Source organism: Manihot esculenta, chromosome 10 (assembly GCF_001659605.2).
Source record: "Manihot esculenta cultivar AM560-2 chromosome 10, M.esculenta_v8, whole genome shotgun sequence".
NCBI classification, from domain to species: Eukaryota; Viridiplantae; Streptophyta; class Magnoliopsida; order Malpighiales; family Euphorbiaceae; genus Manihot; species Manihot esculenta.
Window position 1 is genome coordinate 10,684,507 of NC_035170.2, and position 27,267 is coordinate 10,711,773.

General features: G+C 36.0%; 1 protein-coding gene across 1 annotated transcript; it reads right to left on the reverse strand.

Moving 5' to 3' along the window:
- Positions 1–8,514: 8,514 nt before the first annotated feature.
- On the reverse strand, positions 8,515–16,699 carry LOC110623888 (inactive leucine-rich repeat receptor-like serine/threonine-protein kinase At1g60630). The gene is made up of 2 exons (XM_021768904.2): positions 14,135–16,699; positions 8,515–9,445 (listed from the first exon to the last, which is right to left on the reverse strand). The coding sequence occupies exons 1-2, from the start codon at positions 15,612–15,614 to the stop codon at positions 8,787–8,789; spliced, it is 2,139 nt and encodes a 712-aa protein (XP_021624596.1). The 5' UTR covers positions 15,615–16,699; the 3' UTR covers positions 8,515–8,786.
- Between the last annotated feature and the right edge of the window lie 10,568 nt (positions 16,700–27,267).

A 27,267-nucleotide genomic window follows, 5' to 3' on the forward strand; every position in this document is an offset into this window, starting at 1 on the left:
TTTATAATTCATACTCTTTTATTTCAAAAGCCAATTCAATTTAGTTTTTTATTGTCAAAATAGAAAAAAAAATATTGTCCTAGATTTTTTTTCATTTCATTATTTTCCTTTTTATACAATTTTATAATATAGAATTGTGGAAAATATGAATTATTAAAATAAAAATTATTAAAAATAAATAATAAATTAATATATAAACATAATTGAAATATATTGTTATGAGAAATTTAATATAAAAGAACACATAAATGTCTACATTAATATTATAAGATATGCTATTAAAAAAATTATCTCATTAATAAATTATATAATGTAATTTTTAAACTTAATAAAATAATCATTAGTAATCATTAACTGTTGGTAATTTAATTAAGTTATTTTATTTATTGTTTTTTTTGAAGGAAGAGAAATGAATAATTTATCAAATATATTAATAATAAATCCGCCGAGAGGTTATTTATATTAAACCTATCTCACCTGCAATACATGGTCTAAAAAAGAAAATAATACAAGAGTTAATAAAGAATTAAAGCTTAAATAATCTTGTTCAAACAAGATTCATTCACAAAATAGCACTTAAAATAATACAATTTAGTTAATCAGTCGTCAGATCGGTCATCGGGTCATCAAGTCATTAGATCATCAAGTTGTTAAATTGATAGGTCATTAGATCGTCATGTCAATAGGTCATCAGATCATCAGTCATATTCTTCCCCCTTCAAGTTGGAGCTAGAAGAGAAACCAAAAACAACTTGGAGCAAAAGTGCTGGTGTAAGGCAGCTGATAGAGGCTTAGTAAACAGTTCTGCTATTTGGTCTTGACTTGATATATGAGAAGTAGTTAAAAATCACTTCTGAAGTTGTTCTCACACAATATGATAGTCAATATCGATGTGTTTGGTCCTTTCATTGAAAATCGAATTAGCTGCAATTTGGAGAGCGGCCTTGTTGTCACAATGAAGTTGAACTAGATAATTAACTGCAACCTACAAATCTCGTAAAATAGATGTAATCCAAAATAATTCACAAATTTTTACAGCTTTGGCTCTATACTCTATCTCAGCAGAGGATTTAGAAACTATAGATTGCTTTTTTGTTTTCTAAAAAATCAAAGATGACCCAAAAAATATCCCAAATCCAGTTAAAGATTTTCTAAAAAAAGAAATCGGATGCCACAATATGTAGTGACTCGAAAATCACAATTATCAGGAAAATAAATATCAGTAGCTTTCAAATATTGCAAAATATACATGGCTGCTTCCCAATGAGGCCTTTTAGGGACAACCATAAACTGGCTGAGGTGATGTACAACATACCTAATGTTTGGCCTAGTGAGATTAACATACAAGAGTCTCCCACTAAGCCTTCAATATCAATCTGGTTCAGTAAGAGGTTCACTGATTTCCGGTAATAAATGTAAACTTGTAGGTAGAGGAAACAAAATAGGTTTACAATACAACATACCAACATCACTCAACAAATTAGTAATAAACTTTGCCTGACTAAGAATAGTGGCTTGATCAGACCAAGTTATTTCAAGCCTAAGAAAATATTTAAGATGCCCTAGATCTTTGATAGTGAACTTATTATGCAAAGTAGTTTTAATAGAAGTAATATCATCAAAAGAAGTGCATGTCACAATGACATCATCCACATATATTAAGCGAGCCATAAAAGAGTGCCCAGATTACTTAATAAACAGGCAATGATCATGAAAAGACTATTTGAACCCCAAAAACATGAGAAAGCTAGTGAATTCAATATTCCATTGCCTGAATGCTTATATCAAACCATAAAGTGATTTTTTAAGCAAGCAAACTTGGATGGGTAAGGCCTTATGATATCCTTAAGGAGGTAACATGTAAACCTCCTCATTCAAAGAGCCATGGAGAAAAGTATTATTAATGTCGAGCTGAAAAACAGCCTATTGCCTTGTAGTAGCTAAAGTAATAAAAATTCTATCAGTTGTATGTTTTGCAATAAAGGAGAATATGTCTTTAAAGTCCAGACCCTCAATTTGATTATAGCCCTTATCTACTAAGCGAATCTTAAGCCTCTCTACCTCACAAGTAGGTTTATACTTCAATTTATAAACCCATTTTTCCCAATGGCCTTTTTTTTTTCCTTAGATTAGTTAGTAAGAACCTAAGTATGATTCTTTTATAAAGCTAGCAATTCTTGCTGCATAGCAGCAATCCGCTGAGTATCAAAAGATAACAACAGTTATATTATGAACAAAGGATTGATGGTGTGATTTAAAGCACACTTCAGAAACAGTCTGAGTTAGAAGTAAAACTAACAAAGTCTTGCAACCAAGCTGGTTTGTGAATAGTTCTAGTAGACCTTATCTCTATAGGAGAAACAGAAGATACAGTAAATTGCTCTAGTTGGGCATTGAGGCAAGAATTGAGGGTGTAATGACTTTATCTATAACATCAGGCTCAGTAATGGAAACAGGAACCACAGAGGATGAATTTAAGTCTGTAGTATGGGCATAAGGAAAAATATTTTCACAGAAAACTATATTCCTACTAATCAGGATGTTATTTATCTGTAAATCATAAAGTTTGTAAGTCTTATGTGTCCCTGAATATCCTATCATAACTGCTCTAATAGATCTTGACTCAAATTTACCTTTATGGGAATTGATTTTAGCAGCAAAACATAAACAATCAATAGATCTGAGGTGTGTATAATCTAGAATCCTTTTGAACAATGTTTCATAAGGACTTTGCCAGTTAAGACTTGCAGTAGGCACTATTTATCAGATAGGTAGCTGTTAAGATATATTATGATCAAAATTTCTTTGGCATGTTGCCTTGAAGTCTTAAGGCCCAGCCAGCATTTAGGAGATATCTATGTTTCCTCTTCACCACTCCATTTTGTTGTGGAGTCTAAGGGCAAGACCTTTAGTGGATAATACCCCTACTCTCAAAAAGGTTTTAGCATTCTTTGCTCAAGAATTCATGCCCATTATCAGTTCTTATAATATTGGCTTTAGCCTTGAACTGATTTTTAATTAGATTTAAGAATCTAGACAAAAAATATATACTTTGACATTTGAATTACATCATAAAAGTCCACGTAGTCCTAGTGTGATCATCAACAATAGTGAAAAAATATTTGGCTCCAGTTAAGGATTCCTCTCTATAAGGCCTCCCATATGTCCACATGCATTAGATCAAATAATTTTAAACTCAAACTATGACTTATAGGAAATGGAAGCCTAGGCTATTTAGCTAAATGACAAATTTCACATTGTAAATTTTCATTCCCATCATATCTAATTTCATCAATATGTTTTAGTTTGCCAACAAAAATATGTCCTAATCTTTCTTGAATATTCTGAATACTAAGCATGCAAACATATTCATATGACATATTGTTAAGGCTTTCTTTATTGATATCACAAACAGAAAGCATGGTATTTACAAATGATTGAAAAGAAGGAACAATATGCAACATTATAGACAAACCATCATAAACTTGTGAAGTATTAAAACTCTTTTGGTTTATTTTGTATAAGCCTCTATCTTCCTTTCCTATGGCCATCACTCTTTCAATCAGAGGGACTTGTATATAGTAATGATGAGTGTGAAAAAAATAATAAGTCATTGTTGTACAACAAATTATAATTAAAACTTAGAATGAAGAGCTCATCTCTTAAAGTAATAGAATCAGATAAAGAAATTGAGTCAATATGTGTTACTCTAGCTATATTGCCATTAGGTAAGTAAATAGACACACACTTTTGAAACCTAGATAAACTATTAAACAAATATTTATTTGGTGATATATGATCAGTTACAACAGTATCTAATATCCAAATTATATCATCATACATTCTATTATTCTAAATATTAGCAGAACTATAATTACCAGTAAAGGTGTGTGAACCACAATTCAAGCCTTCAGTAAGTCTTGAACTCATATCAATAGTTGTAGCTATTAAGGTTGTTTTTCCCTTCACTAGCCTTGAGAACTCCTATTGAAGAGTACTTAAAGCTACACCAATCTCATCAATTTTAGTAACACTATGTGCTATATTAAGAGGACTATCCTCCTCAAAATTAAGGCCATTAATTATGGGCCACAAGTTTTCGACTAGTGTAACACTATGTGCTATATCAAGAGGACTATCCTCCTCAAACTTAAGGCCATTAGTTATAGCCACAAGTTTCCGGCTAGTGTTTCTATCTCTATTCTGCCTTGCAGGTTGCTCTCTAATCTTGGTTTTATTCTTAAACCAATCTAGATATCCTATTAGTTTGAAATAGGTATCCCTAACATGACCATCCATATTGCAATAACTACAGTACTCTTTCTTTGGATCATATGTCTTTTGTTTACCTTTCTGTAATTATCCTTGTGATTGATTAAACAACAAGATTTCAGTTAACTCAGGGTTACTTTTACTCAGAATCTCCTTTTGAGATTCATGCTTAAGGGTCATAGAGTATGCTCTGTTTATCGAAGGTAACGAATCCAAAACTAATACTCGATCCCTTACAGAATCAAAATTTTCATTCAGTCCCATCAAAAACTACATAAGTCTATTCCTATTGTTCATATCATCAATGGCCTTAGACTCTCTATAGGAACATGGAGGTAAAATTTCTATTGATCCTAACTTATATCCCATAGTCTTTTTAGACTGGTGAAGTAAACTAAAACGGGAGAATTTTCTTGAGAAATGAGGGAGATTTGTTTATGTAATTCATAGATCTGATAACCATTACTCTCCCCAAATCTCTCTATAATCTCACACCACAAATCTCTCAAATAACCCGTATATTTTAAACCATCTACGAGATCCTTCGAGATCGAGTTCAAGATCCTTCGAGATCGAGTTCAAGATCCAAGATGTGACCATATAGTCACATCTCTTCCACTGTTTATAGAACTCATTATCTTTATTTGGTATTGAAATGGTTCCATCGACAAAACCTCACTTCTGATTGGCTCCTAATGCTATTTGTATAGCTCTATTCTAAGATCTAAAGTTTCTACTCCCTATCAGAGAAGCTGAGACCAAAATCGTACCTAGATGGTCAGATGACTGTAAGTAGAATGGATCATCATGTCCACTGCATGCTGCTTATCTTTTCCCGATCCGGATGTCTTAGTTTCTACCGTAGGCATTGGATCTGTCATTCTTCCATTTTCTTAAGATTTGGCTAAATGGATCGAGAGAAAAATATTGTAGCCTTCACCAAATCCTAACTCTAGAAACTCGCCGGCTCTGATAACATGCGGAGAAAGAGAAATGAATAATATTTCAGATATATTGATCATGAATCAATCATGTACAAGAGAGGCTATTTATACTAAGTCTATCTCACGTGCAATGCACAGTCCAAAAAAAAAATAACACAAAAGTTCATAAAAATTTCAAGCTAAAATAATCTGGTTCAAACAAGACCCATTTATAAAATAGCACTTAAAACAATACAACTTAATTAATCAGTCATTAGGTCAGTTTATCGGATTATCAAATCATCAGATTATCAGGTTGTCAAGTCATTATATCGATCATCAGATCGTCAATCATATTCTTCTACACTTACAAGCTACAAAGAAGAAAATTCACTACTAAAAAATAAGATTAAAGCAATATTTATAGATTTTTATTTTATATATTTAAATTATAATTATAAGTTAATAGCAACAATTTATAAACCATTCCACTGTATAATACAAATAGATAAAAACATGCTAAAATTATAATTTTATTAAATATAAAATAAAATATTTATTAAAATACATTATTATATATAAAATAAAAAAATAAAAGGTCTCTTTAAACCCTTAAAAAATTTACCAAAAGTAATTTAAGTTTAGCCCCTTAAATATTTTATAATAACCATTTAAACTTATAAACTTTTTAAAAATAACCGCTTAACTCCTAAAACAGTAACACCATTAAACTTTCATTAATTAAAAATTGATCATTTAAACCCTAAGAGATATCATAATAGCCACTGAAACTCTAATTGGATAAATAAATTTTAATTTAATTTTTAATTTTTAATATTTATTTTATAAATATATTTATTTACATTTATATTATTAATAAATAAAAATAATAATTTTATGAAATAAATAAAATATCATAAAAATTTATAAATATTTAAATTTAAAATTTACTAAAAAGTATGAAAAAGTAATTCACTTTAAAAATACAAAAACAATTCAAATTACTTTTTAATTTTTCTTTAATTAAACATCAATTTTTAATTTTAACATTCCATTTAAAAACTTATAATTGTTATATTTAATTATAAAATCCATAAATTAGTGATAGATTATTTTTTTTTTACAGGTTTGTTATCGCTGAATCTTATTATTAGTGGTAAATTTAAATATTTATCTTATTATTAGTGGTAAATTTAAATATCTATCGCACTAAAAATATTAATTTTTATGATTTTTTAAATATAAATTTTTTATATTATATTTTGTTGTTTCTTTTTTAGATTTTGTTTTAGATTATAATAAAAATTAATTATGTAGAATTTAAATATAAATATACTTCAACTAATTTAAATTTAAATAAAATACCAATATAATATCCCATCAAATTAAAGGTTTTTTTGAAAAATAAAATAAAATAAAATAATTCTAAGAAAAATTAAGAAACTAATTAATAAATTTTTTTAAATTATAAAAATTAAATAGTAAAATACTTAATAATTAAAACTAATTGAGAGACTAATTAATAAATTTTTAAAATATTAGGATGTTTTAATATATTTTTTAAAATTAAAAAATTAATTAATTAATTTTTTTATAGTATAAAAATTAAATAATATTTTTTTTCTAAATTTAAAAATCGGGTTTCCATACATCGAAGTTGGGCCAAGCCTCCTAAGAAATTCTTAATTCTCAATTATTCTCTATTATTTTTTGAATTTTTTTAGTTATTTCTATTTTTTTTTATTTGACTTTGTAAAACATTAATACTTCTTAAACATCTTCTTTAATCTGTTTCATGAATTTAAAATTATATAAAGTTCTCATCATTGAGCTCCTTATTGCTGGATGTGCATAGTTACAAGGGTAGTAAAATTAAAAATCTATAAAAATCTTCAAGGACATCTTAAACTTGATTTTAGTACAAAATCATCTGCGAAATATGAAAGTTTCATCATGTCATGGCTCGTAGAGTTTGACGTGTGAGCAGCTGTGATACGAAATAATTAATTTTGAATTTTACAATAAATTTATATTAAACTTAATTTTTGTTATTACGTTCAATAAAACTTTATAATAATTTTTTTAAAAAAATAAATTTGAAATATACAACTTTTAAAAGTATAATAAAAGATGCAGATTTATCACAGAATTCGATATGGAAATTCCATCACAAAAAACCCATATATTTATTTCTTGATATTCACTTGATTTATAATAGACTAGATCAATCGAAGAATTTTGTATAAAAAATAAAAATAATACCTTACTGTATTTTTATATGTTAATTTAATTTATATTTTGATTTTTAAATTTTAATAAAACTTACTACTTAATTTATACTTTTTAAATAATAAATAATTTTATTTTCAAAATTTTATTTTATTAATAAAATATTTATTTTTTTAAATTACTCATACAAAAGTAAGTAAACTCTAATTTTTTTATTTTTAATATACATCAAAATATTTTGTAGCAATTTATATATATATATATTTTGCTATATAAATTTCTAAATCTTTAAACCCTAATTTTTTTAATTTTTAATATATCAAGATATTTATAGCAGATTTATATTAAATATTTTCTCTAAACTCCAACCTTTATATTTTTTAAAATATATTACAAATAGTAGATATATGAAATAAAAAATAAAATGCAAACACTTAAATTAAATTAAATTATATATATTAACATGATAGAAAAAGTGAAATAATTTAGTTTTTAAAACTTTATTGCGTTAATATAATAGTTATTTTATTTAAAATTTATTGTTGGATTATAATAATTTAATTGTTTAAATTTTATTTTTAAAATAATTTAATTCTTATATTTAAAAAATATATAAATTTTATATAAATAATTTATTTTCTTAATAGAATTGAAAAAATATTTAATATAAGGGTGCAATAAAATATCTTCATATAAAATAAAAATAGTAAATTTAGAGATCAAGGGTTTGAATCTACACAGTATTAAAGTATTTAATACAAAATTGCTTCAAATATCTTGATACATAAGAAATTAGAAAATTTAAAATTTAAAAATTTAAAAATTTATACAACAGAGAAAATATTTAATATAAGTATGCTATAAAATAAATAAGCTAAAGTCACTATCGATCAACATTGAAAAGAATAGGCAAATGAGTTATCTTAGAGTTTGCAGTTCTTAAGTCAAAGTGAGCCATAAAGCTACTAAGATATCAATGTGGTTGTTGAAACCGTCAAAACTCATTCCAAGTCTAATCTTTAAGTTCTTATGTCTTAATGCTCGAGGGTAATAAAAAACACCATGGCAAAGAGGAAAGCTAAGTGAATAATTTGGGGATAAAGATATGGAATGAATTTTGATATAATAGGAAATGAATAACTTAAGCTAGATACAACAATTTCACTCAATCCACAAATCCAAGTCCTTTCAATGTCTAATTGCATATTGAGCAACCAAACTTATATAGCCTCCAGCTACCTAAGCTAAGATATCAAGAATGAAAACGTGGATACTTTACAAGCCTAGTTTAAGAATCAAGACTCAATTTCAAAGCTGAAAAATTAGAATACATAAATAAGCATTTTTAAGTTCACTCACCACTCAAATGCTCAAATGTTCTTCTCTAGGTAAGCTCTGAACTGTGTCAGACCATCTTCCATGCGAATGGTCACTGCCACTAGATGAAACTTGAGCCTCAGCCCTTGCATCTCTTATCATCTTCAAAATATCCCTCATGGATGGTCGATCCTCTGGTGTAAATGATACACATGCCATTGCAACATTTATGAGAGCCTGAAGTTTCTCCTCACCTGCCTCATTACCTGAGGCAGGCTCATCTCCAGACTCGGTCTCTTCCTCACGTACTGATTGAACCCATCTGGGAATGTCCGAACCATGTTCCTGAACAAGGTCCTGGAAAGGAGTTTTGCCGGTCAGAAGTTCCAAAAGGAGGACACCAAAGCTGTAGACATCTGCAGGTTGAGTGGCTGGTTTTCGCATTTCTCGGTTTTCAGGAGCTCTATAGAAAAGAGAAGTAGCACTTGGTTCCTCTAAAAAATTTGGATCTCGGAACATTGTCAAACCATAATCAGTGAGGCAGGACTCAAATTCAGGCCCTAAGAGAACATTGGAGGATTTCAAATTTCCATGGGTTAAGCCAGGGTTCTGGTGGATATATAACAATCCAGTTGCCAAATCTTCAGCTATTTTGAGGCAAGAAGTCCAGTGAAGAGGCTTTCCACCACCAGAAGTCCTTGTTCCTGTAAAAGTAGCCAAGTAGTTAATAAATAAAACACCATAAATGTTCCTCAGACAACTTTATACCATAACTAAAATATTACAACGTTGTTTTTTTCACTTGGAGACAATTTTGGACTGAGCTTAATGGGGATACGAAGAAAATCATGTACTCAAAGAGTACATTATGCATTCCCTGGAATTGAAAACTGCAGTAAGTTCTACAGCACGATGTAACATGAGTAGTAAAGCAAGTACTACACATGCAAATGCAATTTAAAGTGTTTCATTGTATTGAATATTATTAGCAATGAACATTATAATAGCATTTGTTATCTGATAAATTCAAGATTTTAACAATGTCATCTACTGAAGCAGGGGGTTTAATATGAAAACAATGACTACAAATGACATTTAGTAGACAATGGTAAGCTTCAATGTCAGAAACCATTAAATTAGGAGATAAAAATTTTCATTTACTCTGTATGTACTGAAGATAAAAATTTTATAATATAAAATTCTTTTGGATTGATCAGCTCTTTTAAATCCTTTGGTTTTTACATTCCATTCTTTGTGTGGTATACTTATTTTTTCAATCTTCATATATGCTGAAGCTTAGTAGTTCTAGCAAGGACGCTCTTTTCTCTAATTATATATTTTCTAATTGTTTCACAAGCAAATAATTTGCACTACCACACCCATCTATAAAATAAAGTTGCCGAAAAACTAAGTTTCTACAACATAGTTGTTCAAAGTGTCGAGTGTCCAAGGCATGAGGCTCAAAGGGCTGAAGCTCCTAGGCTTATCTATGTGATTATGCGTCAAAAATATTTTATCGATTTTTTAAATGCATAATCTATAATTTTTTTATAAAAAACAAACCAAATAACAAAAATAAAGGGCTAAATACATACTTATACTTGCACACATGTATTTTAGTATTTTTTTACTATTAGACATCTTAACTTTAACTATAACTTAATAAACGCTTGAAATTAAAAAAAAAAAAAAAAAAATCCTTTCAAACACTTAAATTTAAAAAAAAAAAACTTTATTTTTAAACACTTAAATTTAAAAAAAAAAACTTTTAAACACAATGTTAAAACTATAGATTTGGTCAAGTTATATTTAAAAGTAATGTTTTTTTTTTTAATTTAAATATTTATTAGATCACGATTAAAATTGAAGTGTCTGTCAAACAAAAGTGGTAAAGTATAAATGTGCAAGTATATATTTAACCAAAATAAAATTTATTTGGATCACCAACTCACAAGGCTATATCTATAAGCATAACTTCTTAAAAGCGGATTAGAAAAATACATTATTGAGTTTCATCGACTCCATTAAACATATAATAACACTCCATGTAATTATTAAATAAGAATATACACATCAAATTCTCCTCAAGACATGACTATTCCCAATTTCAACATTAAATGCACTATAAATTTTGCTTTTTCAACATATGGAAAAGCCTGCTTCTCCCCCTCTTCTTCATCTATGAGTGAAAGCCATACTACAATAGTACTCGTGTTTATAGAATTAGTCTCATTTGATCCTATTTCAAAAGAAACATGTAATCAATTAGGAATAACTTTAAAATACAAGTCCTATAAAGTCCTAGTCCATACTACAATTGATTTTTCATGCAACGGAAGATTATGTTTCACAATCAGAGTAGAAATGATCTTTTCCAAGTCATACTAAGGTTTTCAGTCATACCCGAACAATCACCTTGTGCCTAGCCTTTGAGATACCTTTGTGGCTTATTGGTCCTTGAATCATAATAATCATGTCCGATGTTATAGAACTTCCAAGGCATTATCTAAATATAGTTAAATAATAATATTAACAATAAACTAAAGTTAACTCAAAACCTTAATCTTTTTGTTCTATGTTCTACGGATCTCTTTGCAGCATTCTACTTGATATGGAACCACACCTTAGATATTGCTAACCCTTTCTGCATTTCAAGATTGTGCAGCTTAATGCTCATTAGTGAATATCACTTAATTTAACATGTCGTATTGGTCATGTTTGTAAGAGGCTTCATCATGCACATGTACGTAAAATCTAGCATTTTCATATAAGAGTTGGCTTTAAAATTTTGTTTAAACTTTTCTAATTATACATGAAATTTCTAAAATTCATTCAACTTGTAGTAAAGAAGTGTAAAGTTTCCTATAAACAGGATTGCATTCTAGAATTTTTTATGTCTTTCATTGCCCTTAACTCCTTCGGTAGATATTTCTCTACAATAAATTTAGAGAACTTATAGTACTTCATATTTGAATGTAAAGCAATCAACTATTTTGCTATAAACCCAATGGTATTCCACTTCTCATATTGGTATAGAATTTTCCTTGTTTGACCTTAATAATGTAGTAGAAATTGGATAGGAATCTTCCTAGTTAGGGATTCTTAAACCTATTTAGCTCTCATGAGTCCTAATAAGGAGTTCTTGAAAGGTTTTTCATTAACTTATCCTAATAATCATCACTCTAATCAAAGTACTTTGATACAGAAGACAAAGAAAAACTAGTATTAACATGTTGTGTAGCACAATGTTCTTGTTTTATCATTAAGCCTTAGGGATTCAGCATTCGGTCGATTCGGTTCAAAACCGAACCGAACCAAATAAATCAAAAACTAAAATTTTAGTGTTTATAAAAACCGAACTGAATCGATTTTGGTCAGAAATCGAATTGAACCAAACCGGTCTGATTCAGTTCAATTCGATTTGATCGGTTTGAATTTTTAATAAATTTTTTATTTTTTAAATAAAGTATTTTAAAATTTAATTGAAATATTTTAAGTTTAATATGATCTAAACTATTTATATTATTAAAAATAATATACTATTATCACTAATCAATTCAGTTCGATTTTTTCGATTTTTTCTAATTAAAATCAAATCGAACTGAAATAATTGAAATTTTAAAATTAAAAACCGAATCGAAATGAATAAAAAATCAAACCGAATTTTCAAATTAATTCGATTCGATCAATTTTTTCAATTTAAACCGAATACTGCTCACCCCTAATCAAGCCTCTATTCAACAATATTTGCTATTTTAGTGGCTGACAGCTATTCTAATGGTAGTTAACTAAAATTAAAAAAGTAATCTTTTATAATCCACTACTTTAACTTTTAAATACTAATATTTTAATTAAATCACAATACTAGACACTATTTTAAAAATTATTAGCAAATAGAGCCTAAAATTTAGTAGTTATTATGTAAAATTTCCATTTCATTTGTATTCATTTTTCATTTATTTATATATTACATTAGATTACAATATAATTAAATATATTTTTACTGCTTTCGAAAAATCGTAGAATGGATTTCCAAACTTTAGTATAATCTCTTGCATAATAAAACATGTACTATCATTATTCCCTCTATTCCATAAAAGTAGATTTATAATCATTTTTACATGAATTAATAAATATAATTAATATTTTTTTTTTTTTTTGAAATAGAGGGTTGAGGGAGTCGAACTTTAAACCTTTCAAGGCTACAGGATGCACTTTCCACAGACTAAGTCTTGGAGTACAAATATAATTAACATATTTAAAGTAATTTTTACTTTTACTTTTTGTAATACATATTAAATAAAGTCATATTAAAAAGTTAATAAATGAAACTATTATTTTAGAAAAAAAAACATATAATTAAGACAAGTAAAAAAAAAAAATTTAATTCTTCAAATTTAGTAAAATTTATTAATTAATCCATTGATTTAAAAAATTCATTAAAATGTCTCTTAAATATTAAAAAATATACTAATCAATCCTTTATTAACTTTAGACATTAAATTTTCTACAATTTAGTTCCTATAGTATAAATAAAATTTATTATTTGATTTTTTAATTTTATAAAAATTAAATTAATTAATCTCTGATTTTAGATTTTTCTCAACACTTAACAGTTAAAATTAATGAAACAACTAATGAGTAGATTTTCTAATATCTTAGAGATATTTTAATGTATTTTTTAAAATAATGAGATTAATTAGTGAGTTTAGAGATTAAATAATAATTTTAAAAAAAATAAATTTATATTTATAAGATAGGAGGAACTATCATTTATCCTTAAATTCTATTTTCTCATAAAAAAGTTGAAAATAATATTAATTCATGGCAGAGAAATTAGACTTTATGTTCCAATATGTCCCTCTGCCTGCAAGAGCCTTTAAAGAATCAAGGAAATAATCACGTGCCGAGTGTGGCACTACTAACAGGTGGCCTCAGCAAACAGCAAGAATGGTACACTTAGAAGGCCAAACAGCGCCATTTAAAGACAGCATTTTACGATAAAATAGCATTAACATATAATACATAAATAGTTTAAAACATCATAAACGATAACATAACCCATAATACAGTGGCCCCCACTTACCTAATCCATGATATGCTAAAAGCATTTGGTACAGATTGCAGGACCCATGTGTTCCTTACCCCACCTAATCATTTCTTTTTTTCTTTTACGTTGAGAGGCTGGATTGGCCCCCACCTTTACATTTATTTTTTACTTATGCCTCTTTTAAATAAAACTAGATTCTCGATTCCATTTATATGGACATATATAAGCATGAATAGATTATTAGTAGTGTTACGCGAATAAAAACAAAAAAAGGTAAAATAAAAGCGAAATTAAAATATTTCCAATTCAAATCGAATAAAATTAGGGGCAGAGATGAGATTACCGTGTAGGAGAGAGAACAGACTGCCGTTGGGGAAATAATCATATACAAGTAAGCGTTCCTCCTTAGCTTGGAAATATGCCCTGAGTGGGACCAAGTTCGGATGCCTTAGCCTACCAAGCAGGTCCATGTGTCTCCGGAACTCCTCCACCCTTGGGTATCTTGCGTCTTTTAACCTCTTAACGGTCACGATGAACCCTGATTCCATCACAGCTTTATACGTGCTTCCCATAGTACCTCTTCCTAATGTCTCCGCTGAGGCCTTCAACAAATCCTCTAAACTATAACTCATCTGCTGATCACCTGCACCCAAGAATACCAAAGTCCCCAACCCTTCTCGCTCCCATGAAAATTGACCTTGTGTTCCACCGTCATTAGCGCCCAAGCCACTCCCGCCGCCTCCATTTCCTCCGTTGATACCACTCTTATCACCACCGGCGACAATCCCTTTGGCTTTGTTTCTTCCTCCGACGACTGAGCCCTCTCTGCTGCGGAGGTTCTTGCGCGCCAAGCACACGATAAGCAAAATAATAATGCAGAGCACCAAAAATCCACCTACACTCCCTGCAATGATCTTGATCAATTTTCTGTGTTTGGAAGATGACTTTGGACTTGGTATTGTGGGAGAAACAGGGCTGGCCGATGGCCCAAACTCGGATTTTTTGCACGGATTTTGAATCTGTTCGCCGCATAGATCAATATTACCGGAGAATGAGGACGTATTGAACCGAATCAAAGGAGAGGTCACCGGAATCTGACCGGAAAGTTTATTATTAGACACATTGAAGAACCTGAGGCTTGTTTGGTTGAAAGGAGGGATTGCTCCAACCAAGCTGTTGTCTTGCAAGTAAAGAACGTATAATCGGGTTAGTTTGAGGAGCGACCGTGGGATTGGACCTGAGATTTGATTTTCAGCTAAAACTATGACTTTTAAACGGTGTAAGTTGATAACGGAATCTGGGAAATCACCGGAGAAATTGTTGCTGTTGAGGTAGAGAGATTTGAGATTGACAAGGCCAGAGAGATTAGGGATTGACCCTGAAATTGAGTTCCCTTTGAAACTTAGAACCCGAAGTTGATTCAATTGATTCAGTGTTTTGCCATCTAGAGTACCACTCAAGTTCAGATACTCAAGAACAAGCTTAGTCACCCTTCCGCCCATGCATTCTTTGATCCCTTGCCATTTGCAAGCATCACTTCCTTGTGGCCAGGGAAGGGAGTTCGCAGGATCAATTGATGACTTGAGTGCTAAGAGCACCTGGGCATCGCCTGAGGTAGCCAGGGAAAAATGAGAAATGACAGAGAATAAGAACAAGTAGAGAAACGGGTACCTTGAAACAGGTTTTCTCATTTTGGAGATCAATCTGCGGCCTCCGCTGGGTGTAAAATAGAAAAAGCCCTTGATTTCGATTAAGTTTCCATAAATGGCGAAATTAGACTCCTTCAGAAACAGGGAAATTTTGGTGCATACAGTTATAATCATAGCAAAAATCTCTCATCAACCAAACACTTTTCAGCGTACCCTTTTGCATTATACTCGTGTTTTGGCGCTTTAAATCCAAATCACTTTCAAAAACCAAACTAGAAGAGCCGAAAATCTTCAGATCTACCTAGCAATAAAGTCTTAGAAGTAAACAAATTTCAAAATTGTTCACCTCCTCAGAGCTTCCAAACAAAGCAGAGCAGCTGAAGAAGTATACTATAGACAGTAATGGAAGATCACCTGCTTATTCAGATGAAATGCGAAAACCCAAAAAGCAAGCCAATCATTTTAAGCACGAAAAGAGTCTCCATTGGTGAGTGGTGAAGTTCCTCGTTGAATCAACGAGAAGCACTATCATATTCTCAGCGTAGCCTTCACGTGAACTCATCTCAGAACTTGCAGACTAGAGATAATCTTTCTTTTCTTCTCTCAATGATTTCTACAATCTCAAAACTGCAGGCATTATTGGCAAAAGAAAATTATAGTGTTCTGTATCTTTGCTTCTGTATTTTCATTTTTTTTTTCTTTGGATTACGTGGGGATGGGGGCTTAACTCCTTGGGCTGCTCAAAGCTACTTTTTAACCTGTAATGGAGCCTTGAAGTGGTAGAAGATGTAGAACCCACAGAGTCGAATAGAAATGCTTAGACCGCAGACAGGCAGACAGAAGAGACCTTTGTGCTCTATCTGCCAAAAGATGAAGATCCCACAATGGGTCGATCAAGCAGCTGCTAACCACAAGCTATTAAAAGAAGAAGTTAGAGAAAATTTCATTTTCCAGCTAAGAAACCATATTTCCGTGAAACCCATTATCCAAGAATGCCATAGATCTATCTGGACTTTGCAGCAGTGCAGCGATAATAATTCGAGAGAGAGAACGAAGGTGAAATCAGTGAATAATGAGCTGCAGGCGGAGGATACCGTAATAAATTTGGAGTCTCTCTTGACAAGGGGTTGAGCTACCATGAAACGTGGCGCCATTAAATGAGAAAAAAAGGGGAGGGTAAAGTTTGGTCCTGGGTATACCATGTAGTTGAGTTCACGTTAAGGTTATATGTAACAAGCTGTCACTTTGAATTTTGAGCAAAGCTAAAAGATTTTGCCAAGAAATTTGCTGATCACGATTTGCTAGTTGTCTTTGCTTGTCGTCACAGCCGGAAATCTAAGTTCTCCTTGTGTGTTTTTCTTTATATTTACTTTTCTTGGTAAATTATTTACTTTTTTAGGCAAAAGGTTTATTGGCCAAAATCATTAATTTCGTGTTCAAGTAAAATTATCCATTTGAATTTTTAAACAGTATATAATAGTTATTTAAAGCCTTAAATTTAAAGATAGAAACTTAAAAGTCTAATATCGTAACTATGCCCACTCTACCTTCATGAACTTAAAAAAATAGACATTTAGATTTTTAAGAAATAGTTCAATTATGAAATAAAAATTACTTTGTTAATAAATAAAAATAATAATTTATGAAATAAATAAATATTATAAATATATGATTTAATATAAGAATCCCTCAAAATAATACCTTGGTTGTTTCCATAATATAGACCACACAGTAAGGTGATAATAAGTTGATATCCGATCCCACCCCACACAGTAAGGTGATAATAAGTCGATATCCGATCCCACCCGTGGAAGAGAAGATCAGGACATGGCAGCATCCTTTTCTTCATCAAAACTCGTCTTTTCCTGAATAGTTCAAGTTTTTACATAAAATTACCGTTAGCAGATACAATACAGTAGATCCCTATTACATATGTAATCGTAAAATCTCCGACCAATTAGCCGGCAAGATCCCTTATCAATTAGATGGCAAGATCCATTATTAATTAGCCGATCACATTATTACTGAATTTTCAAAAAATTTTATAATTACATCCATTTTCTTATACTATACAGACTAACGATCACAGATACAAAGGTACGCAATTTTTACACAACTACTCTTGAGTTCTAAGTAATTTTTTATACTTACCCTCTTCTCCAGTTCACTAATTTGAGTATCGAAATGGCTGTCGTAGGCATTAACGACCTCACGTTCTCTTTCCTACAGGATCAACCAATCGCAGTACAGTGTTGTTTCGGCCATATCTGTAACGACCCGAAAATCGGACCGCTACCGGCGCTAGGATCCAGATCGGCTTAAGGCCGCCGGGACCCGTAGCAAGCCTGACATGTAACCTGTAAACCTGTTTAATCCCATACATGATCAACAATCATACATAAAAATTTAAAACTTTTCTTTCATACATTCTATCTTACACCAGACTCAACCTGTGCATGCACTGAACATAGCCATAATCATAAACTTGACCCCTCAGTGGGATCTCATCAATGCCCCCAGTGGATGGCATAACAAGTGTTGAGTTGGCTAAACATAGTCATCAATAAACATTAAGATCATGTATCAAAAGGGATTACAATATACTATGGTCAAGCACACTTCTAACCTTAATATCGTTACATTACATATCTATACATTATTATACAATCTGTCATGTCCACATTCTAACTATTACATACATAAGACTTCATTACTCTTCTTGACTTCTCTGTCTAACCCGTACCTACAAACCTGGGGAATTTGGGAGAGGGGTGAGCTACTAGAGCTCAGTGAGCAGAATAATAAAGCATTTAAAACACATGCTATCATGAAATGCATCACATCACAACTAATCATATCAAGGATGAACTTGTCACCATTTAGCCCTCTACATATTCCAATCATGCCAAGGGCGTAGTGCAGGCCACACCTGGTCTTTCTCTTATACATAACATAACATACATAACCAATGGTGCCGGGGGCGTAGTGCAGGCCACATCCGGTCTTTCTCTTACATAGTGCCAGGGGCGTAGTGCATGCCACACCTGGACTTCCATACCATATCCTCATGTCATAACATCTGAGGGCTAATGGATCATTCAACATTCATCCACATCAACAACATATTATGCAATGCAACATATTCGTGATTTCTAATGCAAACAACCTAAAATATCTCATGGCATCCGTGATGCATGAACATGCTCAAAACTGATTTATTTACTTGAAACATAAGGAGTCATTCTACTCACCTCTGGCTAGCTCTGACACTGACTGAAGCAACTGACCCACTGCTGGGGTCCTCGGTTCCTCGGGTCCAAACCTACACAGGTGGACTCAAATGAGGGACCAACATACTATAACATGACTTTGAAAACATCCCCCCAAAACCCCCTAAAACATCTCAAAACATCCATGCAAGAACATGCAAAGGAAGGCTGGACAGGGCACTTTCGGCGGTAGGTTCGGCGGCCGAAAGTCCCTCCAGAGCCGAAAGTCAGGCAGGTTTGGCGGCACCTCCGGCGGCCGAAACTCCCAGACAGAGGCGAAACTCATGCATGTTCGGCGGCACTTTCGGCGACCGAAACTCCCAGACAGAGACGAAAGTCTCCTTTCGGGGGCAAGCTTCGGCAGCCGAAGGCTGCCTTCACAAGAGGGTTCGGCGGCCGAAAGTCCCTTCGACTGCCGAACCTGGTTTCTCCCAAAGGGCAGAAACTTGGTTCAAACATGCACAAATGCCTCCAAACTCAAACCATCATGCATTTAGCTCAACCAAAACATGCATACAAGCTCCTAGGGGTCTCAAACTACCTTAAACCCCAACTACAACACATCAAACACACATTACAAGCCACATTGCTCAAAAACTCATCAAAAACTCATAAACTCAACATAAGCTTACTCATGCATTTTCTACCCCATGAACTTGCATAAAACTTGTTTAAAACATAATGTAAGCTGGAGATCGACTCTTACCTCTTGAAGATCGAGAGAGAGACGACCTAAAACTCGGAGGTGGGAGAGATTGGGTTCTTGAACCTCCAAGCTCCAAAACTTTGCTCAAAAGCTCAAAACTTCAAAACAAAGTTAAAACAAATGAAAAACTTGAAAGATCTAGAGGAAAAACATCAAAGATCGGTGAGGGACGGCGGAGAGCTCACCTTGGCCAAAAATGGGGAAAAAGCTCGCCTGTTTTCGGCTAAGGGACCCTTTTATAGTGGCTGTCCAGGCCACATTCGGGGGCCGAATGTGCCTCCGCATGCATGCCATGTTCGGCGGCCGAACTTGAGGTTCGGCGGCCGAACCTGGACTTCCCTCACTTATGCCTTCGGGGGCCTAAGGCACACCCGAAATGCCTGCACGTTCGGCGGCCGAACTTTGAGTTTTGGCGGCCGAACCTGAGTTTTTCTCCAAGGGTGTTTTTATGCAAAAACTCATTTCCTTTTTTTTTTTAAATCATCAAAAACATTAAAACATTTCATGAAAACATGGTTTTACCCTTCTAGAGGTCTTCGACATCCGAGATTCCATCGGACGGTAGGAATTCTGATACCGGAGTCTAGCCGGGTATTACATTCTCCCCCCTTAAGAACATTCGTCCCTGAATGTTCCTCAACTAGCACATAGCATGGCATACACATATCTAACATGCAAAGCACATAAAACTCACAGGGAACTAACCTCAGAAAAGATAAGGGTATTGCTGGAGCATGGACTCCCGCGTCTCCCAGGTGCACTCTTCCATATTGTGGTGGTTCCATAGGACTTTCACCATCGGGATTTCCTTGTTTCTCAGCTTTCTGATCTGGGTGTCTATGATCCGCACTGGCTGCTCAACATAGGTGAGATCCTCTTGGATCTCCACATCAGGCTCACTAAGAACCTTGCCCGGATCTAACACAAATTTCCTCAACATTGAAACATGGAAAACCGGATGGATTCTTTCCATTGAAGCAGGCAAATCTAGCTTGTACGACACATTCCCAATCTTCTGCAAGATTTCAAAGGGTCCGATGTATCGTGGGGCTAGTTTACCTTTTTTCCCAAAGCGAACCACTCCTTTCATTGGAGACACCTTGAGCAATACCAGATCCCCCTCCTGAAACTCTACCTGTCTTCTTCGGATGTCTGCATAACTCTTCTATCTGCTTGCAGCAGTCTTGATTCTCTCTCTGATTATGGGTACCACCCTGCTGGTGATCTCTACTAGCTCAGGCCCTGCCAAGGCCTTTTCTCCAACTTCCTCCCAGCAAACAGGTGACCTGCACTTCCTCCCATATAAAGCTTCATATGGAGCCATCCCAATGCTAGCATGATGGCTGTTATTGTAGGCAAACTCCACCAAAGGTAGATGCTGCCTCCAAGAACCGCCAAAGTCCAGCACACACATTCTAAGCATATCCTCTATAGTCTGGATGGTCCTTTCGGACTGTCCGTCCGTCTGGGGGTGGAAGGCAGTACTGAAATCCAATCTAGTACCCATGGCATTCTGCAGACTCTGCCAAAACCTGGAGGTGAACTGGGGCCCTCTATCCGACACTATCGAAACAGGAACCCTATGCAACCTGACGATCTCATCCACATATATCTGCGCCAACTTGTCCACAGAATAGCCACTCCTGACAAGGATGAAATGAGCAGATTTGGTGAGTCTATCCACAATCACCCATATGGAGTCCAATCTGTTGGACGCTGCCGGTAACCCCACTACGAAGTCCATAGCTATATTCTCTCATTTCCACTCTGGAATAGGTAGCGGGTTAAGCATTCCAGCCGGCTTCTGATGTTCCAGCTTCACCCTCTGACACACTTCGCAGGCTGACACAAACTGTGCCACTTCTTTCTTCATAGCTGGCCACCAATAAACCTTTTTCAGATCTTGATACATCTTGGTGGCTCCGGGGTGAACGCTGTATCTTGCATTATGAGCCTCCCTCATAATGTCTCCTTTTAGCCCTATGTCATCTGGTACACATAGTCTGCTCCCATAGCGGAGGATCCCTTTGCTGTCGAATCTGAACTCACTATCTTTGCCTGACTGAACCGTCCTGGCAATCTTCACTAACTCTGGGTCCTCATGCTGTTTCTGAGCCACCTGCTCCAAAAACACGGGTGCCACTCTCATTTGGGCTACCAAAGCACCTGTACCAGACAACTCCAACTGTAGACCTTCCTCAATGAGCTTGTAAAACTCCTTCACCACTGGTCTCCTCTCTGCCGTGATGTGGGATAGACTGCTTAGTGACTTCCGGCTTAGGGCGTCTGCCACGACATTCGCCTTACCCGGATGATACTGAATCTTGCAATCATAGTCACTCAGCAGCTCCACCCATCTCCTCTGTCTCAAGTTCAAATCTCTTTGACTCAGGATGTACTGCAGGCTTTTATGATCTGCGAAGATCTCACATTTTACCCCATAGAGGTAGTGCCTCCACATCTTGAGTGCAAAGATTACTGCTGCCATCTCAAGGTCGTGTGTGGGGTAATTCAACTCATGCTTATTTAACTGCCTAGAAGCATAAGCAATCACCCTCTCAGTCTACATCAGTACACAACCCAGTCCCATACGGGACGCATCACAAAAGACTGTAAAGTCCTCATCACTAGATGGCAGAGCTAAAACTGGTGCTGAAGTCAACCTCTTCTTAAGCTCTTCAAAACTCTCTTCGCACTGGTCGGTCCACAGAAACTTCTGATTCTTCCTGGTTAGTCTAGTCAGAGGAGCTGCTATCTTCGAGAAGTCCTGAACGAACCTCCTGTAGTAACCTGCCAAACCCAAGAAACTTCTAATCTCTGTCACAGAAGTGGGTCTAGGCCAGTTAGCCACAGTTTCTGTCTTCTTGGGGTCCACCTCTATCCCATTCTCTGTCACTACATGCCCCAAGAACGAAATGCTCCTCAGCCAGAACTCACACTTAGAGAACTTGGCATACAAGCCATGTTCCCTCAAGGTCTGCAAAACCAACCGCAGATGATGGGCATGCTCCTCTGCATTCCTGGAATACACCAAGATATCATCTATGAAGACAATAACAAAGTGATCCAGGTATTGACTAAACACTTTATTCATGAGATCCATGAATGCTGCAGGGGCATTGGTTAACCCGAACGGCATTACAAGAAACTCAAAATGCCCATATCTGGTCCTGAAGGCTGTCTTTGGCACATCTTCTTCTCTAATCCTCAGCTGATGGTACCCCGATCTCAGATCTATTTTGGAGAAACAACCTGCTCCGGCTAGCTGGTCGAATAGATCGTCGATCCTTGGCAACGGGTACTTATTCTTGGTAGTGACTTTGTTCAACTGCCTGTAGTCGATACAAAGCCTAAGGGATCCATCCTTCTTTCTCACAAACAAAACTGGTGCACCCCAAGGTGAGGTGCTCGGTCGGATGAAGCCCTTGTCTACCAGCTCTTGCAACTGTTCTTTCAATTCTTTCAACTCGGCTGGAGCCATCCTGTAGGGAGGGATAGAGATCGGTCGGGTTCCAGGCATCAATTCTATCTCGAACTCTATCTCCCTAGCAGGTGGTAAACATGGCAGCTCGTCTGGGAAGACGTCTAGAAACTCTCTAACCACTGGCACCGAGGCGGGCTCTCTAACCTGACTGCTAAGCTCTCTCACATGAGCCAAATACCCCTGACATCCCTTCCTAAGCAACCTACGAGCCTGAAGAGCTGATATCAGACCTCTAGGTGTACCCCTCTTGTCTCCCCTGAAGACAACTTATGACCCATCCTGACCTCTGAACCTGACTACCTTGTCCCTGCAGTCCAAGGTAGCACCATGGGTAGATAACCAGTCCATCCCTAGAATGACGTCAAAATCTGTCAAATCTAGAACCACAAGGTCGGCGAACAAGCATCTTCCCTCAACAAACACAGGACTACACTGGCAGACTGACTCTGCCACTGATGGATCACACTTGGGTCCACTGACCCAGAGAGGACACTCTAACTCCGAGATCATCAACCCTAACCTCTGGACGGCTCTCGGTGCAATAAAAGAATGAGATGCACCAGGGTCTATCAAGGCATACACATCTGAACAACCAATGACTAAGTTACCTGCCACCACGGTGTTAGATGCATCGGCCTCTTGCTGAGTCATTGTGAAGATCCGTGCTGGAGCTGATGGACCTTCACCTCTGAAACCCGCTAAAGAAGAGGCTGCCCCTCTCCCTCTGCCTCTGCCACTGGCCTAAGTCGTGGCTGGAGCTGCTGGCTGCGCTACACTACCTGAAGCTGTCTGCTGGGACTATGCTATCGGGGCTGCTCTTGGACATTCTCGAGACATATGCCCCTCCTGACCACATCTGTAACAGGCTGTCGTCCCAAACCGACATACTCCCCTGTGTGGCTTACCACACCTTGCACAAACTGCATTATCCGCACCAGAGCTTGAGCCACTCCCTAGTCCCAGACTGGACTTAAACCTTGTTCTAGAACTTGTTCTTCTTAGACTTCCTGGGACCTCTGTCCCACTTCTTGCTACCTGAAGCTGCTGCACTCATTGAAGAAGAGCCTGGGGTCTTAGAACCAGAAGGCTGTGCCACTGACTGTTTAACTGTCCCCTGAACGATTGCACTGGCCTCCATTTTCCGGGCCATATCCACTATGGCATGGAAGCTCTCCCTATCTGCTGACTGGATCAAGGAGGAATATCTGGAGTGGAGTTTCATGATATACCTCATTGACCTTTTCTGGTCTGAGTCAAGGTTTTGCCCTGCAAATGGCAACAACTCCAAAAATCTGTCTGTGAACTCCTCTACACCCATCTCATCAGTTTGCCTCAACTGCTCAAACTCTATCATCTTCAGCTCCCTTGAACTATCTGGGAAAGCCCATCCTGCAAACTCGTTTGCGAACTCCTCCCAAGACATGCTATCCACTTTCGGGTTCACATAATTCTTGAACCACTCTCGTGCCTTCTTGCACTTAAGTGTGAACCCAGCCATCTGAATGGCTCTACTATCATCAGCCCCAATCTCATCTGTGATCACCTTAACCCTTTCAAGATACACAAACGGATCATCTCCTTTTTCATACTGGGGAGCACCCAACTTCATGTAGTCGGTCATCTTGACCTTGCTCCCACTGGCTGAGCTAGGTCTAGAAGGTTGAGCAACTGGGGCTGCTGGTTCTGCTGGAGGAGGAGGAGGTGCAGCATCCCCTGGGGTAGGGTTTGCTGGATTTGGATAGTAAGGTGGGGGTGGATACATTGGGTATTGTGAATATGGTGGATAATAAGGTGGGTATGGCATCTGTGTGGGATAAGGGCTAAAGCTGTGGTAGTCCGATGTGCCTCCCATCGAATACCCAGGGTTTTGTGAGAAGGGTGGGTAGTAAGGTGGCTGAACAAATCCCGAGACCTGAGTGCCTCCTTGGGATTCTCCCATTCCCTCTTCTGACATACTAACTCCCAAACTGCCATCCCTCCTCTGCTCTACATCCATATCATCCCCCATGTCCTCTGACGCTCCTCCCTGAACTGTTCCTCTGACTGATCTGCTTCGACCCAGATCCAAAGACCTTCTAGGGTCTCTTACTGCTCTTTCTCTGCTAGACCTACTAGACATTGCCCTAGGCAATGCTGGAGGACGGGCGCTCGTGCCCTCATCCTCAGGTGGTACTCCAGTCAATCTTGCTAATCGACGAGTTCCTCTCATCCTGTTTTTTGAAAAACAGTACACATCACATAAACATTAGCATCATATGGTTCATGTGGGCACACATGAACCCTCATCACATACATCACATATCATTAATGCACATGCATATAATCATGGCATTTCACATCATCAAACAAGACAGGACTCCACATCCTATCCTAGTGGACATGATCTTCCTATTGTGCTTGACCTTCTATAACATCTATGAGCCCAACACTCTAGGTCCGACTATATGAACCTAAGGCTCTGATACCATTCTGTAACGACCCGAAAATCGGACCGCTACCGGCGCTAGGATCCAGATCGGCTTAAGGCCACCGGGACCTGTAGCAAGCCTGACATGTAACCTGTAAACCTGTTTAATCCCATACATGATCAACAATCATACATAAAAATTTAAAACTTTTCTTTCATACATTCTATCTTACACCAGACTCAACCTGTGCATGCACTGAACATAGCCATAATCATAAACTTGACCCCTCAGTGGGATCTCATCAATGCCCCCAATGGATGGCATAACAAGTGTTGAGTTGGCTAAACATAGTCATCAATAAACATTAAGATCATGTATCAAAAGGGATTACAATATACTATGGTCAAGCACACTTCTAACCTTAATATCGTTACATTACATATCTATACATTATTATACAATCTGTCATGTCCACATTCTAACTATTACATACATAAGACTTCATTACTCTTCTTGACTTCTCTGTCTAACCCGTACCTGCAAACCTGGAGAATTTGGGAGAGGGGTGAGCTACTAGAGCTCAGTGAGCAGAATAATAAAGCATTTAAAACACATGCTATCATGAAATGCATCACATCACAACTAATCATATCAAGGATGAACTTGTCACCATTTAGCCCTCTACATATTCCAATCATGCCAGGGGCGTAGTGCAGGCCACACCTGGTCTTTCTCTTATACATAACATAACATACATAACCAATGGTGCCGGGGGCGTAGTGCAGGCCACATCCGGTCTTTCTCTTACATAGTGCCAGGGGCGTAGTGCATGCCACACCTGGACTTCCATACCATGTCATCATGTCATAACATCTGAGGGCTAATGGATCATTCAACATTCATCCACATCAACAACATATTATGCAATGCAACATATTCGTGATTTCTAATGCAAACAACCTAAAATATCTCATGGCATCTGTGATGCATGAACATGCTCAAAACTGATTTATTTACTTGAAACATAAGGAGTCATTCTACTCACCTCTGGCTAGCTCTGACACTGACTGAAGCAACTGACTCACTGCTGGGGTCCTCGGTTCCTCGGGTCCAAACCTACACAGGTGGACTCAAATGAGGGACCAACATACTATAACATGACTTTGAAAACATCCCCCAAAAACCCCCTAAAACATCTCAAAACATCCATGCAAGAACATGCAAAGGAAGGCTGGACAGGGCACTTTTGGCGGCAGGTTCGTCGGCCGAAAGTCCCTCCAGAGCCGAAAGTCAGGCAGGTTCGGCGGCACCTTTGGCGGCCGAAACTCCCAGACAGAGGCGAAACTCATGCATGTTCGGCGGCACTTTCGGCGGCCGAAACTCCCAGACAGAGACGAAAGTCTCCTTTCGGGGGCAAGCTTCGGCAGCCGAAGGCTGCCTTCACAAGAGGGTTCGGCGGCCGAAAGTCCCTTCGGCTGCCGAACCTGGTTTCTCCCAAAGGGCAGAAACTTGGTTCAAACATGCACAAATGCCTCCAAACTCAAACCATCATGCATTTAGCTCAACCAAAACATGCATACAAGCTCCTAGGGGTCTCAAACTACCTTAAACCCCAACTACAACACATCAAACACACATTACAAGCCACATTGCTCAAAAACTCATCAAAAACCCATAAACTCAACATAAGCTTACTCATGCATTTTCTACCCCATGAACTTGCATAAAACTTGTTTAAAACATAATGTAAGCTGGAGATCGACTCTTACCTCTTGAAGATCGAGAGAGAGACGACCTAAAACTCGGAGGTGGGAGAGATTGGGTTTTTGAACCTCCAAGCTCCAAAACTTTGCTCAAAAGCTCAAAACTTCAAAACAAAGTTAAAACAAATGAAAAACTTGAAAGATTTAGAGGAAAAACATCAAAGATCGGTGAGGGACGATGGAGAGCTCACCTTGAC